At 40.5% G+C, this 18,887-nt stretch overlaps 1 protein-coding gene across 26 annotated transcripts in view; it reads left to right on the top strand.

Moving 5' to 3' along the window:
* LOC113034636 (neurexin-1a) overlaps positions 1–18,887 on the top strand; it is a 258,027-nt gene that overhangs the window by 101,623 nt on the left and 137,517 nt on the right. For 21 of the 26 annotated variants that reach the window (XM_026189380.1, XM_026189397.1, XM_026189388.1 and 18 more), the window contains 3 exons: positions 3,804–4,187; positions 11,428–11,631; positions 14,028–14,054. In XM_026189380.1, coding sequence (XP_026045165.1) covers positions 3,804–4,187; positions 11,428–11,631; positions 14,028–14,054 — 615 coding nt within the window. The remainder of the gene's footprint in view (positions 1–3,803; positions 4,188–11,427; positions 11,632–14,027; positions 14,055–18,887) is intronic. The other 5 variants (XM_026189409.1, XM_026189404.1, XM_026189396.1 and 2 more) reach the window with 1 other exon arrangement.

Below are 18,887 nucleotides of genomic sequence, written 5' to 3'. Positions count from 1 at the left end.
CACTTCCTGCTAGGGCACACGCGGCGCTACTTCACACACAAACATGCACACGTACACCAAACAAACAGAAGCAGGCATGCACACTCTTATAGATAACATATTCCCTATCCTCACAACCCACTCACGAGCTTCTTTTTCTACAGAGAATCCAATCACAGGGAGAGATTTGGCCGTATCGCCCTAACTGGATTGTAGTAATCCCCTGTCTGACATGTTTTGGGGATGTGTGAGTGGGGTTAGGGGACATCATGCCAAGTTGAGCCTGGCTGCTGATGCAAAAAGTGTGAGAGAGATCTGAGCTGTCATTTGGACCCCTGCCTTCAGGTTTGATGATGGAGTACCACTTACAGGTCAGCCCACAGAGAGGGATAGAGAGAGTAATGTGGTCAGCGCTTTTAAGTTGGCTAGACTGCTGATTTTTGTCATCATCATTCAGTCACATTTTAGCCCTCTGTATCAGTTTGATCATCTCGTTTGTAATTTCTGTACTCATTTTTCAGGACACTGTTTACCGCTGTGTTCCCACTGCTTTCTTATCTGTCATCATATACACCCCCCATCCTCTTTCCAGGCTTCTTTATCTCCATGTTCTCATCTTGTTCTGTATCTCCTCCTCTTTAATGTTAGCATTCACAAGACACACCCCCTGATATCAAAATAATAGTGTTCAAAACATAAGTAGTCCTGCAGTGTGTATATGCCCTGCTGTTAGGGTAGTCGTCCAACATTACACAGATCCACTCTGCTTTCACATATTCTTTACAGGAGATTGAGAAGTAAATACATCACTGTCACATGATGCCCAGGAGATGTAGATATCTTTCTTCTTCTTCTGCATCAATTTAGACAGATATTCTTTCTTCGTTCTTTATGACTGTAATAAGACTTAAGTGTAGATATCATGAGGTTTAAAGCATCCAATAACTCGATGATGACTTTAACAGTATCACTTTATATTTTACTTTCAATGAGCAAGGCTTTCTTGTAATTTTTAAAAATGGTCAGACTTTTTGAAACTCTTTCCAAATTTTTCATTGGACATTACCTGCTTTTTCACTCATTCTCAGTCCAGTTCAAGTACCAGCCTCTTTTCAGTGGAATTTCTATTTGTTACGCCACTTTTACACTGACCTATGATCTTATTAAAGCATAAACAAAGACACCAAACTCAAAGGATGGACCGGTGTTGTGTGTGCCAAATTTTAAATTGTATCTTTAGGCATTTTGTTACTGGCAGCGTCTTACAAAAATGTATCATTTGTTCCTATTTCTTTAGTGAATTTGTAGTTGAAAAATGCCAAAGATAACACAGTGTGACAGGTATAAAATAGTATTTTGGCACCAACACCAAAAAGCTATTTGCCAAAAACCTGGCATATTTTGGCATGTGCAGGGTGTCCTTAAAAAAGTTGAGGAAATTGAACAAGTGGAGAACAAAAGAGGAAAGCTTACAAAAAACACTATCTACAGCAGATAAATATTTATCTGAAAGCAATGTGAAACCATAAGAAATAGGAACAATACAGATCTGACATAGAACCTGAGAAATGCACATGGACCATCATTTGATTCATCTACTGTTCACTGGAAAAATGAGAAAAGGGTGGCTCTCAAGAAGGGAAGAGAAACAGGAAGAAAAGGCTGCCAAATTACACAAGAATTGAACTGAAAATCAGCGGGCAACAGGTTTACACCAAAGTTGATGTCAGTACATATGAGATCAGAAGAGATGCCCAACAGTGAGTGTCTGCACCCATCTGTAAAAGACGGTGGAGGCTCTGTCATGGTTTGGAGCTTTTCAGTCAGTGGTGTTGGGGATCAAAATTGATTAAATGAGGAAGATAGAAAAGTACCATCAGACTTTAATCCACCGCACAGTATCTGATTGGCAACAACATCATTTTCAACATGATCAACGATCTTAAACACATTGCCAAAGCAGTAAAAGCATACCTGGATAGAAAAGCAAAGAATGGAACATAATGAGTCATGGATTTACCTCAAAGAAGAGCTTTGTATGTCCTTTAGGAAACATGGAGATGGCAAAATATAAAGGAATGAAGGGTGGCTCAAGAATTTTGCACACTACTGCACTCAGTTCCTTCAAATGCCTGTCACAGTGTGGGATCTGACAAAAAAAAAAAAGTGTTTGCGTGTGTGGATACTTCTCTCGCCATTCACGCTGACCACACTGATGTTCATTCTTCAGCCGGGCACCTGCTCTACTCAGAGAAAAGTTTCCTCGCTAATGAGTTTGATGTAGTGAGCTCGTTAGCTATAACCTGAAGGGAGCTGTTCTGGCTGCATGACGGGTGGCCTATGCCAAGTGTGCAAAGCTTGGAAGTCTCAACAGCTGTGGCTGGAGAGAGCAGGGGCAGTGGGTGGCGGCAGGAAAGTGCAGGAACAGATGCCTGGGGCCAAGACCCTGAGAAAAGAGCTGGAACATGTTAGTGGGACCCGGTTAATCATTGTGCACTAGGTCCTTAGCTGTCTCTCTCAAACAATTTTGCAAAAGGGCTGGCTCACCTTGGCTATGAAGATCATACATGAACAAGTGTGTTATTAGCATAGGGGGTGATTTTTAACATTTTTTTGTTATGTGAAAAGATGCTTCTGAGAAAAAAGGCTTTGATAGAAAAAATAGAAATGCAGATATTTATTATATGTATAATTAATTGTGATATGTACATTCATGCATGCTAATGGTAGCTGTAATGAAATGTGAAATGCCCCATTTAATATCTAATGTGTCTCTAAAAAGTGCCAGGCAGCCCTGCTGAAATTCAAGTATGGCTTAGGGCTTGTTTCCCCAACATAAACACTTTGACTAGAAAAGTAACTTAAAAGCTACACTTCTCTCCCACATACAGTACAAGCATTACAGCTTTGCCATTTAGCCCATGGCAATCAACTATTAGTTCCTTCATATCTGCCATGGCATGCATCTGCCACTCAAAATTCAAATTTTGACTCTATGGCAATTTTATTTTTAAGCATCCATCCAGGCAGTGGCCTGTGTGGATCCTCAGTGCCACGGTATATAGATTACTGGACGAGGATGCGGGCAGTGGAGGCAGCCACCATTAATTAAAGTCCACAATGGTTCCTGCACTGAGAGTAACAGATCCATATACAAATTAATCACCCGGTCTGAGTCCCACAGTAAGGCCTTCCTTTTCCACAGCTTTACAGTCCAGTCATGTCCGCTGTTGTTTACCGTGCTCCAGATCGAGAATTAAACCTGAATGAGAGTGATAAATCATGTTGGGAAACACACATGCTCTCATTGCAGGTTTATGTGTTTGAGAGGCAAACAGAAGGAGAGACAGGGTGGCGGGGGGGTCGGAGCCTCCAGTCCGTTAATCAAGATCAAAAAGATGGTTACGATGTTTTTTTGGGAAGGGTGGCTAAAATGATAGAGGGGGCAACTATTTTTCTTTTCCTCGCTAGTTTCTTTATGACCACTGCTTTATAGATAAAGGAGATTTATTATGGCAAACCCAAGGAAAATGGAGAGGATACTCTTAGGAATCCCAGATTAAACTACTAATAGACTAGCTGCCCTGTGATTAATGCATCTTATCATCTCTCATCAGTCATTCTAAATGAAGAAAATCCTGACCCTGTCCAGATGGATAACACTAATTAGGTTAATTTCTTCATCAAAACATTTTCAAATGGGTCTTCTTTGCATCTTTGTGGTCCTGTAGGACACACAGTGCCTTTTGGAGGCTAATTGTTTACTTACCTCAAAGTAGCTGTAGCAAAACAATAACTTATTCTTCCTGTATCTTCATTTTTAGGTACCATCTCCATCAACACCCTCCGCACTGCCTACACAGCCCCTGGAGAAAGTGAGATCCTGGACTTGGATGACAACCTGTACCTCGGGGGTTTACCGGAGAATAGAAGGGGGTTGGTGTTCCCCACCGAGGTGTGGACTGCACTGCTCAACTATGGCTACGTAGGCTGCATTCGAGATTTATTTATTGACGGACAGAGTAAAGATGTCAGACGGCTGGCTGAGATCCAGAAAGCTGCCGGGGTCAAGCCCTCCTGCTCTAAAGAGCCTCCCAAGCAGTGCTTGAGCAACCCCTGCCAAAACAATGGGATCTGTAGAGAAGGCTGGAATCGCTACGTGTGTGACTGTTCTGGGACTGGATACCTGGGTCGCTCCTGCGAAAGAGGTAAAACTTTGTCTCATTTTTTCTACCCAGCTGTTAGACTGCTTATAATTTCTTTCTCTTAGGCGTAATCTTTGCCAGTGTAAAATGTTGATGATGCTGCACAGCGACCTCACCATGCATTATCTTCTGATGTAGGGATGGGATCATAAAAGTGTGAATATAATTTACATCAAAGAAAAGGAAAAGATTGGTTTAATTATATCTGCCATGGATGTAGTATTCTTTGTCTTTCAAGTTCACGTTGAACAGTGTCAACACACAAAAGCCTGCAGGTGGTCTTTTTGTTATCCAGGCTTATGGTTGAACATCGCCAGCTCTCTAACAGCAGGTTGGTGGTAATTTAAGGCAGGAGAGAAATTGCGGGAGGAGACCGACAGCAACAGAGAAGCAGGCAAAATGAGTCAGGATACGGAGGGTTGATGTTCGAGTATGTTGAGTGGCAGGTGACTGATGCACCACCGAGACACTGCTGGTCACGTCCACCATGCACACTTGCCTGTAAATTGGCTGTCTTCTGCAAACCATTTGCCTCATCAAACCACTCGCTCATGACCAGACCTGGTGCAGAATACTTATCCTTCTGTCCTCCAGAGAAGAGAAATAGGAGAAGTGAGTGTCACACCATGAAACTTTAGGCCTCTATGTCTGACTTACCCCTGATTCTGCAGGAATTTGTCTTTTTTTTATTTATAGCTGATCACTGAGAAATTAAAAGAACACTTTTTGTTCTGAACTTTCTGACTAGTGTTTAAAGTTGATAGGGTCGCAAATTATACTAAAAAAATGAATAGTCACATATTTGTCTGATAAAAAGCTATAATTGCTTGAACTTAGCCCTGAGAAAATCTTCCAGAACTGCCCTTAGTACTCTAAAGCAGATTCTTTTCTTCCTGTTTTAGTATTTTGCTGTATTTCTGCAGCTAGCTGAAAGCAACGGAGTACAAGAATTTTTTCTGTGCTATAAAATGTATGAAAAGAATTTCAGGTGTATCTTTAAGGAATTGTGAGATTAAACATTTCTGCATGATCAGCTTTAATTTGCTGATCTTTTTGATCAATGTACTTTCCTTTTATCCACACAGTGAGACTAAGCAAATACATTTTTCCAATTTATAGTTCTTTTATTAAGGAGAACTGCAATATTAAGAAATCATAGGATATTTCCATATTGGTTGAATGAATTCATAGCTATATACATATAATCATCACAGATTCTAACCTGAAGCAGTAGACTATATATTGGCGTGTTAAGGGATTTATATTGCAGCAGCATGCATAGTCATGAAATCTCAATGGTGCAATAGTAGCAAATGCATGAAAGCATTTAACATATGCATAATCAAGGCAAATGTCAAAAAAGTGCCCAAGCATGTGACACTGTTATCACAGCGTGATGCATCTTCGCCGAAACAGGAACAGGTTCTCTCATCTGAAAAAAAAGAAAAAAAATCCGCTGCGGTTGGAACACACCACGTCCCACACAGTTACATGTGTCAGCTCCACACGTGCTTTTGCTATTCCTCTGTGCTGAAGTCACTTGCTTCATGAAACAGTATTACCAAAAGTAAAGGGATGTTGTATAGTTGGAACTCTGTTTAGTGTGTGTTTTAAACAGATCTATTGTGAAATGTAAAGTTATCTGAAGAGTCACAGCTTGTCTTTTTTAACCATAACTTGTATGTGGACAGTGCTTATCTGTTGTTTTCTCTCTAACCTCTACTTGTTAGTCTTCTTAGGGCAGATGCACCAAATGTTACGGTGATGCAACGCTTCTAGAACCAGTATAAACGTTTCTATGGTATTTTAAGAAGTGCAGCATCGATAGAAATGACACAAAGTGTGCCAGTTTTTGTAAAAAATAAAAAGTATCAGGAGCAACATGTTTCATCCAAGCCCCACCATTCAAAGGCTACATGGCAAAGGTTCCTGACCTGGTTCCTGTAGTTTTCTTGCTTTGGCTTTGTGATAAATGCTTCCAGTCCATAACGACTTAATTATGAACACTGTTTACACATTAAAACTGACTGGGAAATGAATAAGGCATCAGAAATTAGTCAAGTAGTCATAAGAAAATTTGGAGTAGTCATTTAAAAACCTTAATTTTGAAAGAAAAGGCAACTATATGTGTTTCTTTTAGTTTTTGTTTTTTATTCTTTTAATATTGACCCAGTCTTCTAGCAATCGTCTGACTCGGGAAGGCAATTTCTGGTGTGAGTCTTGCCACTGGAGTGGGGAGGGAGTAAGTTATTATGTCCACAAACCAACCACCCCCCACCCCCTGCCTTACCACCTACATATACACACACACACACACACACACACACACACACACACACACACACACACACACACACACACACACACACACACACACAAAACCTTGAGTATAAATGGATGACGCTGATTTATAACTCCAACTGCACTTTAGAGATGCTAATGATACTGATGGAAATCTGGCAAATGGCACAAAAACAAAATGATACAAAAGCACATGACACTGTTGTGAAATGAGGCTTGTTTAGTCACGAACGTCTTGAAGGTATGTGGCACGTGTTGCGAATGCAGTGTTTTAGTTAGTTCTGAGGCAGGAAATTAATATTTGATTTAAAAAAGGGAGCAAAAAAAGCAGAAATAAAATTTAGTGTAAAAGAAAATAATTCGATTTCCATATCTGATGAACGTGTCAGTGAGGCTTGTCTCCGCGCTACTTTGATTTTCCACATGTGCACGTCGGTTTTAGCTAATGAGTTGACAGGAATTAGGACACAGTACATGAGGGAGGTGGAGTGGGCAAGGGATACAGATCGTTTCTCTTCAGGAAGATAATTACTTATTCAGAGAGCGTTCTTGGGTCCAAAGATATAATCTAGCCTGACTTTGCTCTGAAAACAAAAACAAAAAGCTGAAACAGTTCCACATTAAGAGACTGCGTGTTGCAAAGATTTCCTCCACCGTGACCTTCTGTACTCTCTTTGAACACCAGAGCCGTGTTCTGGCGTCTCGGCTTCTCCGTCCAACTCTCATTTTCTGGCTGTCTCTGCACTTGTGTATGAGACAGGCATTAGCGAGAGTGTGAGTGGGAGCAGTGGTACAGAGGATGGGCTCTGGCGTGCTGCCAGCTGTTTTGAATGCTCCAGATTGCCTCTGCACTGGTAGGATGAAGCAGGCACCAGCAGGCCGAGGAGCTGTCAAAAGAATTACCCCAGCTCTCACTTATCCATGCATGGTGTACCACCCGGTGGCAAAATACAGCTACTGCATATGGCAGAGGAGGAGGAGGACGACAAGTAAAAGGAGCAGGAGGTGGATCTTCGGAACACAGCCACGGAGCTATTCGCCCTATTTTGAGACATTTTAATTAAGCAGACAAAGCAATTTTCCCCCCTTGCATCCCAAATGTCTTCCCCTTCATTGTTCCTCCAGTTGCTAATTAGCCCAAATATTAGTCTTGCAGTGTGAGGCTAAAACAGCCTCCCAGATGGTGTGGTAGGTGTGTTGTAGTACATGCACATATTCCCTAATGAGATTTGACATGCTGGATTCCAGCACTGACAGCACCTGCATCATTTCACAGTGGCTGCAGCTGAACGTGTGCTTCAACATACCCGCAATGGATAAGCTCGGTGCTGAAGATCAGTGTACAGATCGATACATGAGTCTGCTCATTGTACACCAGACATACCTAACAACTTGCTGATTTGCAGTGTAGAGGCTTTGCACTGTGCTTTTACCAATAGTGATGCTATTAGTTCAAAATATATATTTAAAAAAAACTGTATAAAATATAGCAGCCTTACAGCTTCAGGGTACTCTTAAGGGATATATCATTAAGTAGAGCCTTGAGTCTACTGCAGTATATTATTGCCAGCATGTACTAAAGGTGTCTAATACCTTGCTCCAGAGCATAGTGCACAACAATACAATGCATTAACTACTTATGTAAATTAGTGTAAATAAAGAAAAACTCTGTTCTTTGAGAACATTTATTGCTTTTCAGAGCATAAAGCCATTTGCCATCGGTCCAAAGCAAAAGCCAAGAGGTGCAGAATGCTATTGCATAATTGAGAAAAGCCCTTAAAGGAGAATATGGCTGAGCGTTAGCATTAAAGCATGTTTTAGCCGTGCCCTTTGACAGCACACTGTGTTAGTCACCATTCAGCACACTTGAATCTAGTCATAATTAGAGAGAACCGGTTGTCCCGCGCCCTTAAGCGATGGACATACATGTGTAGAAAAGTGAAAAACATGGAAGACGCGTGACTGTACGAGCGCTGGGGGTCCATTTTTTCGAGGAAAATGTTGAGGAATAGCTCTGGCTGAAAGATTTTGATAGCGCAGGATAGACCTTGAGAGATGAGCTAATTGTCCTAACATTCTCGACCGGCTGAAAGATTTTGATAGCGATTGAATGCAAAGCTGTACTACTTGTAGCTTCCATTTCATAATGCAAGAGCTGAAGTTGCATATTATCCCAATCTCAGCTGATCTATTTTCCATCTTTGCTCTCATTTCATAGCTCAGATAATGTTGCCGTATGGTCACAGGGCAGCAGATGTGAAGCTGGCCCATGATGCTGCTTCCTCTCTGTGCATACACAGAACATTGTTTCCCTGTCTGAAGAAATCCACTCAGCTTGTAACTTGTTTCCACACTTTTAATAGCCAGTGTGTCTCTTTCGTGGATTGTCTATACTTGGGTTCAAAGACGGCTGCGGTGAAGAAGACATGAGCTGCCTTGAATTATTTATCATATCTCTGAGCCATTTCCTCCTGTTTATTATGGATGTTGAACACAAATTTTCCAAAAGCCTTTTGGCAGTTGTTTTCTGGCAATTTTTGAATTGGGTTGAGTCTGGTGCCCCGATACTGTGGGACATCACAATCCTGTGGCATGCAGCTGACAGCTCAGCCTTCCTGCAGAGTCTGCTCTCCTCGGGGGGAGAAAGCAGGAAGAACTGTGTGCCTGTCTGCCATTACCCCACCCCTTGTTAGTAGTACAGGCTTGTTTGTTACTTCTCTGAAAGTGCCCCAACGCCCCCTCAAATCGCTACTTGTTTTCTTGTGAAAATCAGAAAAGAATGTTGCATTGAGCTTTACAAGACAGAAAATGAATGCTTGGTTTAGTTTGGTATGCTCCATCTCCCCTCTGACAGCCTCCTGTTGGGTTGGCACAGACAGAAGCTCCGGCTTCAGTCCTCTCAATTTATTTTGATATTAAACATGGGAGTGCCATTAAAAATGACTCGGCTTGCAGGATTGGATTTTTGACAGGTCCTCACTTTGCATTAGGTAATGATTCCCTCACATGTCATCCTCCATTTTTTCCATATCTGTATTCTGGAGCTTTCTTATTTATGACATTTTAGATAGTCCCTTATATGAATTTCAGCAAAGGTGACATCTTGGATGAAATGCAATATTTACTCCAGCTGTGATTAATTTTATCCTCCTATCCAGTGTGGGGAAAAAAGCTGAAGATTATGCAGATGAGGGAAATGTGAAATGTCTTTCCTTTATAAGGGAGCTTGCATAGATTACATTTAGCAAATGATTCATTTTTCTTCACCCTTAATGAGACACAATGCTTTACAATTTAAAGGAATATATTAACAAGTTCTCAGCATCATCGCTGCATGTGTTTATTCTTTAATGTGTTGTTTCGTGCAAGAATAATGGATCTTGTTTCAGAGCGAGGTGCTAATTCTTTAGTAAGAATTCTATACAGGTCAGCACTCTGAGCTGCCACTCATTGTGCAGCAGTAATACATTTTTGCCATGAACCTAAACAACAGACAGTTGCTGTTAATGGACACTACAAAGCATAATTAAACACTGAGGGGGACTTTTTTTTTTAAAGTTCAGATACTTTTCCTGCAAGTATCGGGACCAGGTGCAAGGTGGTATAACAGAGACACATTTTTCAAGTATTCGAGAAGCTTGAACAGTTGCTCCGCTTTTTCCCTGGCATTGGCTAACAGTTTCCAAATGTAGCTCTTTGCTTTAGCTGCCTGGCAGGGAGCAGACAGTTTAGCAGTGGGAGCTCGTTTGTCACACGCCCCTGTCATCTGCATCATACCCCAGGAGGGCGTGGAGAAATTGGATTTGGGTGAGGAATGTGACGGAGTTATCCCAGGGGATGGATGTGACATTGGCTCTGTGTGACGAGGAAGTGGTGATGAGGTGGTTTGTGTATACTGGTACCCTATCACCCGCAACAGTCTCCATCTCCCGTCCCTCAGTCTCACCTTATATCTGTCTGGCTCAACTCTGCAGCTGCAGTAATGGCTTTGTTATTGGGTTATGGTTTAGTTACACTACCGGAAATGTTGTTACAACCTCCTGCCAGCGTTAAACAATCTCCCCAGCATTTCTCCAGACGGCCCGCTTAATGCTTTGAGTAAATGCAGTCACCCTGAGCAGAAGCTCGATATTCAAGGTCCATATACTATTACAATTCTGTCATCGTTAGTGTTTTTTCCCCTCGGTCAATACCAATTTCTCCTTTCATGGTTTGCCACTATTACATTGCAAATACAAAATACTTGTGGATGCCACTTGTTATGTAGGAGAACTTGGACTTTGAGTTTCTTTTATTTGTTTGTCACGAAGGCTTCATTTCACCTTGGACCGTGTTTTTTAAGCTTAATTATTATCCAAACATGTACTTGCCACTGACTCCGTGATCGAGTCCACCAGCTGAATTGGCACGGGGAAGACAGGAGTCAGTCTTTTGGAGAGAGTTTGGCTTGCTGTCAGCTGTAGTACACAGCAAAATGCGACGCCAGACTTTGACAAGTCTTTACACACTGCTTTTGGGTGACATATCTGGGCACATGCCATTTAACAGTCACTTACTCAGCAAGTTTTTATATTGTATTTATATTTCTAAGAGACTAATTCTAGGATTCATCAGCAGTCAAAATGACTCAGTGTTTCTGCTGTCTGTGAGGCAAGGTAGCTCTAAAAAACCAAAAAAGCTCCCGTCTAAGAAATAGACCCAGACACGCTGACCGTACTTGTCTCTGTTCTGTTGAGTTATATGCTGTATTCATTCCTCTTTTACATGACTGGATATTATTACATTTAATGCACTTGTTTCATCAAAACTGAAAGTCGCGACATTAAATAATATCCGCAATAAGGGCATCATTTTAAGCTGAGCTGACAGGCCCGGTCATTGCATTACCATAAAACTGTTACGGTCTATTTTACCAATCACATATCTTTTTTTCTCTCTGCAGAAGCGACCATCCTCAGCTACGATGGCAGCAAGTTTATGAAGGTCCAGCTACCGGTGGTGATGCACACGGAAGCTGAGGACGTGTCTTTGCGGTTCCGCTCCCAGCGAGCCTATGGCATCCTAATAGCCACCACATCTCGGGACTCTGCTGACGCTCTGCGAATTGAGTTGGAGAGCGGCCGCGTCCGGCTGACTGTCAACTTAGGTAATGCCTTGGATACACACGCTGCGGCAGATAAGTCAAATTAAGCTAGAACATAGCCATATACATACTCCTGCTCTCCCACACACACTCGGAGCAATTGGTCTTCTTTTTATATATATATTGAATAGAAAGAGATGGTGTAAAGACTTTCAATGGCAAGACTCTGCGGCTCTTTGCTCACTGCCAGTCGAGCACACGGCCAGCAATGCCCAGCAGGGAATGCTCACTGCGTGTACCGTCAACACACTCAGATCATCTTAAAATGTGCAGCTTACAGTGCAGACACTGCTGTATTCTGTATTTCCAGTTATAATTCATACCAGGAAGCTAATAATTCTTCTGAGGATGGGGGCATTTATAATATTTAGTCATTGCCTAATGTGAAGCAGTCCTTATTTGGGGCCAATAAATACCCTGCACACTTGTTCTTTAATCACTTTATTTAGAAACACTTTTATCATTGTGGGAGGAATGCATGGTCGTGCATGAATATGCGGCTGTCTTAAATGAGTACAAAGAAAGACACCCTCCACCCTCCACCCCTTCCTCTCGCGTGCCTACAGCAAAAACGGAAAATTGAGGACAAATGAAAGAAACACATTTCGTTTTTTTGTGCGCGCGAGTGTGTGCACATGTGCTTATTTGCTCAGAATAGAATCCAATGATGCCTGTGAAAAGTTTGATATCTCTCAAACAGAGCCTCGGCGCACAAATGATAGCCATCTATTTCTCCTTTCCACTGGCTAAACAGAAATGGGCTCCCTAAGCGGAGCCGTTTAGCGGTGCATGCAAAGTAGACAGCCTGTGTCTGCTGTCAACCACAAGGAAGCATGTGTCCCACCATGGAAGACAACAGCGCCACACACTGACAGCGCTGACAAGTCATATTACTGCGACTACAAAAAGATGCCCTCTGATGAAAACAACAGGCTACGGAGTTTTGTTTTCTTTTGGATTATCTTTGACACATTTCAGGGTTTTTTTTTTTAGTTTGTCTGTCAGGTTCAGTCCTCTATGCCTGCCTTCCTTGTCCCTCCTTCAAAAAGCAGAGCATTCCCTGTAAGGGTAGGCTCGTGTTGGTCTCTGGCTGTTTGCGACCACTTTTCTGCTGCGGTTGACAACACATGACAAGCAGGGCCAAATGGGAAGCAGGGGAGGGAGTTCGATCTGGGTCACCTTTCTTAGAGCTCGACACAAACTTAGCCTTAAGAAAGAAAAGAGGCGAAGCAGAATTCAGGAACAGTAGTGGGAGTAGAGTAAGATTAGCTGGGTATTTAGTACAGGAACGCCAAGTTAAGTTGTCACAGTAGAATCAAGATAATTATTTCTTGTTACCGTCAAAGAAAACAGCTGTGTAGTGTAGACTAAAGAAGAGCATTTAGATATTTTACTTAATAAAAATGATCCACATCCCAATTTAAAATACTAAAATCAATACGGTGAAGAAGACTTCATTTAATATCCGCATCGAAAAATGCACTTATGCAGAATGGATGTTTTAAGTATGCTACCACATGAAATATGAATGTATGAATCGCATATACAACACTAGAATAGAGTAATAGGGTAGAAATGAATCTGCTTTATATGATACAAGGAGGTTTTATATAACCTGACTAGATTTTTATTATCACTAAAATGTGCATGAAATAAAAAAAAAACATGTTAAATGGCTCTTAGTGGAATAGATGTTATTTTATTGTGTTATTATCATTAGTGCAACATCATTCAGCATCATAATATTGGCTAAGGTGGAGCTAATTTTACTTGCTTACTAAAAAGTGGAATATTTTGAAGTAGGGAAACGGGATACAAAAGTAAAGTATCTCAAACTGAGCTTAGGAAGCACTCGAGTACATATAATTAATGACTGTTTTTTCCCTGCTGTTGGAAAAATAAGAATACCATTTAATTTTGAATTTTAGCTTATTGATATTAGTTAACGATGTAACATTGATAAGTCATGTAACAAAGTAGCAAAAAGGGACAGTGCTTTAAAGTTGTCTTGCACGGGAGACACATGGGGAGAGAGTTGGTATACCTTCCAATTGGCCCTGCATGACCCTGACCAAAATCTGAGGCTCTCATAAGAAAATAATATTAAAAAAGAGAAAGAATTTATCTTGGTGTATGTAAAACATATTTCATAGATAAACATAGCACTGCCATGTAATTAAACATCAATTCTAATGGTTAGGTGAAAAATGTGTTCCTCTGAGAGGCCACACTGCAGCACTTTCACAAGTTTGCTGCGCATTAGATCACGTTTGAGAGCATCAGATGAAGGACAGTGTCCGTGTGTGTGTCCCCAGAGGGGTGGACTGTATGCTTTAATGATGTCTGCAGCTGTAACGTTGAAAGATGAATTTATCTCTCATCTATTCTTCCCCATCTAGATTGTATCAGGATTAACTGTACCTCCAGTAAGTTACTGTTCACCTTTTCTCTTCTTCTTCTCTTAACTCTTAACTGTCCTTTCAGTCCCTAGAAGTGTTGTTTATAAACATGCTTGCTTTATATTTTGCAACTGTTAAAAAAAAAATGTAGCTATGATGTTAAAAAACATACTGAAATCTGACTCGCCCCTTGCATTGACATTGTGTGTCATCATACCAAATTCCAGCTGTTGGAAAATAAGAAATTCCTGGAGAGATGGAGGGAGGCTTGAATTAATTACAAACCCAAATATAATAGTCAGCTGTGATTCTACACACTGGGTTGTTTCTAATTAATGAACCTTTTCACTCACTGACATAAAACACGAGGCAGGTATTTTGCACGATTTCTCAGTCTTCTTCTTGCTTTCCTTTTTTTCTTTCTTCTTCTGCGTTTCACGGCGGTTGCAAATTGATGAGGCCATTCAAAGCACAGAGGAAATACAGAGTGTGATTTTATTATTCTCATTAACCTGCCTCACAGAGCAGAAAGAAGGGGATGGAGAGGGAGGGAGAGAGAGCAGATCTTGTTTGTGGGATTCGCTTTGGATGTGTGTGTGTGTTTGTGTGCGCTTGAACAAAGAGGTTACATTGCAATATTTTGGGAGGTAAATATCCTTGACATTTATTATTCAGGAACAGTGATGAATTAATAATTACTTCTCTGGATCGTAATACACCTTTTTTTCCCTGTTTAATGATTCTGAAGTGGCAGACGCTCTTGGTATCGGCACATAACAACAGAAATACCCAAGTTTAAGCTCCATAACAGTGGGCTGGAGACTGCCACATACTGTATAGAAGGACAAACTGTTCTCTGAAACCAAGAGTGTTAGGTCTCTTTGTGTGTGTTTGTGTTTGTGTGTGTGTGCGTGTGTGTTACAGTAGCTGAAGGTCATTGACTGATGAAGAAGTGGAGACTTACACAACAAAACGCCTCTGCACAGAATCACATGATGTGACCTCTAGACATGTTTCTGTGAGCCAGCCCTTCTTAACACCTTTCTAAATGCTAAATAGCATTGTTTGTGCTTCTTCAATGCATCCCTTGTTTGTGTATGCAAATAAATAGCTCTAAGCTCTAATTCCCCCAATCCACTGCTTTAAAAGGTCATTCTTGGTTTAGTGCGAAGACATAATCATCAGCTGTTATGCTAATATTTGCGTTTTTGATTTATTTCTCTTTTTCCTCTCAGTCTGAAATATTCTTAACACTTTATTAATATTTATCAGTGTATTTATTTTAACATTGTAAATGCACAAATCTTTTGAGATCTATCCATCATGTAAAATTGAGCAGGGAAGGATAATCCTTTAAACTGTGGAACTGCTTAGTGCTAGAAAGTAAAGAGCCATATGGCAGGTAAAATGGTTAATGTAGTTGTTAGCTAAATAAATAATGTAAACTAAAGCATGTACAATGTTAATCTGAATTCATTTGGGTTTTTTTTATGTTCCCTATTCTTTTTAAAATAATAGTGCCATATGTGCAGATTAAAGCAATGCTTATATTGGCATATAAGCTGTAAATGTGCTTAAGCTTAGAAGAAAAGTAGTTTGATTTTGTTAATGTAACGTTATGCTAAAGGCAAAATGTTTGAGTAAAAGAAAAAGAACAAGACGGGGGACAGCAAGCCTTCCTTTAATAGAGCCAGACCTGATTGTGTCACAGGAAAATGTTTAATTGAAGTTCTTGGAAAGAACTTTGCTAAGCCAGTGCGTTTCCACTTATGAAGAGTTAGCATTTAATTCAAATTTTTTTTTTCGCTTGTTATTTTTGTCCCCTTTTTTTCTATGTTAATTAATGTGTCTTGTCAGGCGCTGCGGCTCCGGTCAGCTTAGTGGATGAAGAATTTCAACACCGACTCAAAGAACACATCACTGTCAATTAGGGACCTAGGCTCCCTGGGGCTGCCCAGAGCTGTCTGAAGAAAACACTGCCACTTCGACTTAAACAGTATTAACAGGCACTGAGTGACAACAAGCTGAAAATATGAACTAGAAATATCTTGTGACAGATTGGCTTTTTTGGTGTGTGAGTCCGCTCTTCTATTATTTATTAGCTTGGACTGCAGAAAAGTCACAGTTTAGACCAGGATATGGTGATGAGGGCACCTTAGCGTAATGTGATCATTCACTTCTGATCTTCTTTAGCAGCATTGCAAGGTACTTTTTCCTCTTGTTAGTCACAACGTTAGTCTTTGTTGTGGCTAATTTAATTTAAATGAGGAGATTGTTAAACACAGATGCGACACCTGTTTTCTTGTTAGAAATCATCATATGTTGGAGAGTGATGTAAGGGGAGCATGCATGCATGCATCCTGCATTCTCAGCCAAATGACTCGCACCAATTTCTGGCATCTACATTCAGAAAAGTAATCAAACTACTTCATTATAGCTCAGCTCTCATCTTACCATAAAGAATAGGAATTTCAACTAGAGTTTAATGATATTCACTTATATTTTATGCTCAGAAAGGTAAAAGGAGGGTATAAATCTGGCAACAAGTAAAGGCAGAGCTGTTCAGGAGGACTTTGGGAACAATAATAGTGTAAATGAATTAATCTGAAAATAAAAAGAGGGCTATATAAAATTACTGGAGTGCGTAGTGTAGTGTTTTCTAAGAAAAGCAACAAGCTTCACATTCTTATTAATTTATTCGTTGCAATATTCTTTAAATTAAGGAGCTAATTTTAATAAAGTTCTTGCAGGATTCTATAGCTTCTTAAATTAAGGGAAATAACTAACATCCTTTGAAATTAACAGTGTAATAGGGACTTTTCTGTCATGGGAGGAAGTACTTAATATGACATGATTAACCATGTCATTTATTGCTAAACAGTGCTAGTCTCAGTAACGTCGTGGCAATTTGAGCCTTTCAGTATTTAGCAGTTTAACATGAATTCAAAAACAAATCATTTATCATTTTAATAATGTTTTACCTCTGCTTTTACAAAAGCATTTTCACTGTAGCATTGTTGTTAATGCAGCAAAGTGGTTAGATAGCAGGTTCTGTAGCGAGGTATCCTGCTAAAGCTTTCCCTGTCGTGTTGATCTGGTTTTGATATCTCTGTTGATGGTAATCCGGTGTAGTGGCCTGCTGCTTGGTCAGTGACTTCCTCTTTCCCCCACCTATGTGAGTCACAGTGTCGGGGCATGCAGCACCAGTGTCCGAGCTGTCATCCAGCCTGCCAGAGCTGACTGACTGGATAATCACATCTTCTCATGCTGCCCTGTGCCACACTTCTTCACTGTTCCCTTGGGTCTAAAGTCAGTGAGGCAAGGAGAGATCACTGTAGATCCATCACTTTAGATAGATCACCGCCTGTGAGGGCACTAGAGAGCGCTGACTGGACTAAAAGCCCCTTAATGTCTGGCCAGCAGCTGTTGGTTTGGACCACAGATTGTACTAAAGGCAGAAAACAAAACAGGTCCAGCAGTAGTAAATGCTATGTAGGATTGTGCTTTTTGATATGACTGACCTCTTTTCCTCTTGCCTTTCTTTTCTTCTTGGAGAGCAGCAAGAACAGAATGATAGAAGGCAAAGATCAAGCACGCTTTCAAGTCCAACTCCATCCCATTATTTCATATCTCTCCTTCTTAATCCCTCGCCGGTCGTCTGGTCTCAAGCCTGCCCCGGTGTTTGGTGCTTACAGAGCAGAACTGTGTCTCAGATTGAGTGTGTCCCAGTACTTTGGAACCCTCAGATTTGCATACACATTGCAATGGAGCTTTGAAGATTGCAGAAAAGCAGGAAATAAATAGCCATAAATGGTTCAGGCGAATGAACCTGGAACCCATCTGAAATGCACCGAGCAGTATAGGCAAGCTGTCCAGAGCCTAGGGGTTTTAATACCGTCACTGTGGCACAACCTCATTGGGCTATTTTTTTGGTTATGTGTGCCTGGCAGGGGAACATCAGAGCTGTATAGCAATTCAAGATGATCTAAGAAAGGCTGTATGAAAAAATAATATGCTGCCCTAGTTGGACCAATGTTGGAATTTCCTAATGGAGAAATGTATCCTGGAGAGACTTATTATTCTTCTGATAAGATCACAGAGATTTGGTGCAGTTTCTCTGATTTTAGCTCTCATTCTTAATCTCCCCTTGAGTTTCTGGCACAGGGGTTCTCTACAAACCCATTAATGACTGCAAGCAATAACACATATGACATGCTATCATATAATATGCTGATTTCAGGACTGGATGACAAAATAATCAGAATATTTAAAATGTTTAAGTGATATTATTAGTAAGCAACGTGTTTCTAAAGACAGGAAGATGTGTAAAATATACATTTTAAACAGAATTTCATGCACATGATGTTTCTAATAGATGGAAAGTCTGGATGTTGCATTCATAAATGTGTATTTTACCCCTGTATCATTTGCTTGCATCATCACCCTCTGTTAATAAGCTGGGTGGCTCTTCTCAGAAGTCAGCAGATGTGGCATTTCTGATTTTCAAAAATAATTTTGGAAAATATTGGACTCATCACACAGCTTCACCTCACTCCACCATAAATGAGCTTTGGCTGATTGAAGGTGTCGTGTGTCCATATTTGCATTAGTTGTTATAGAAATAACCTTTTTAGGTGTAGTTTGTGCCTGCTCCAGTATTTCTAAAATGTGATGCTAGCATCAAACACTTTAAAATTATATACAGCTTTGTGCTAAAATCTTTAGTCGCCCCTCATTTCTTTATATTTTTTTTGAAGTGAACGACCACTTTGAAACATGAGCAAACATACATAGAAATATAATTTGGAGTTTGTACAATTCTATCAAGCTTGAAAGTCAGTATTTGCTATGATCACCTTT

This window comes from Astatotilapia calliptera, chromosome 13 (genome assembly GCF_900246225.1).
Source record: "Astatotilapia calliptera chromosome 13, fAstCal1.2, whole genome shotgun sequence".
Classification (NCBI taxonomy): domain Eukaryota; kingdom Metazoa; phylum Chordata; class Actinopteri; order Cichliformes; family Cichlidae; genus Astatotilapia; species Astatotilapia calliptera.
This window is presented reverse-complemented; position numbering and strand designations above follow the sequence as displayed.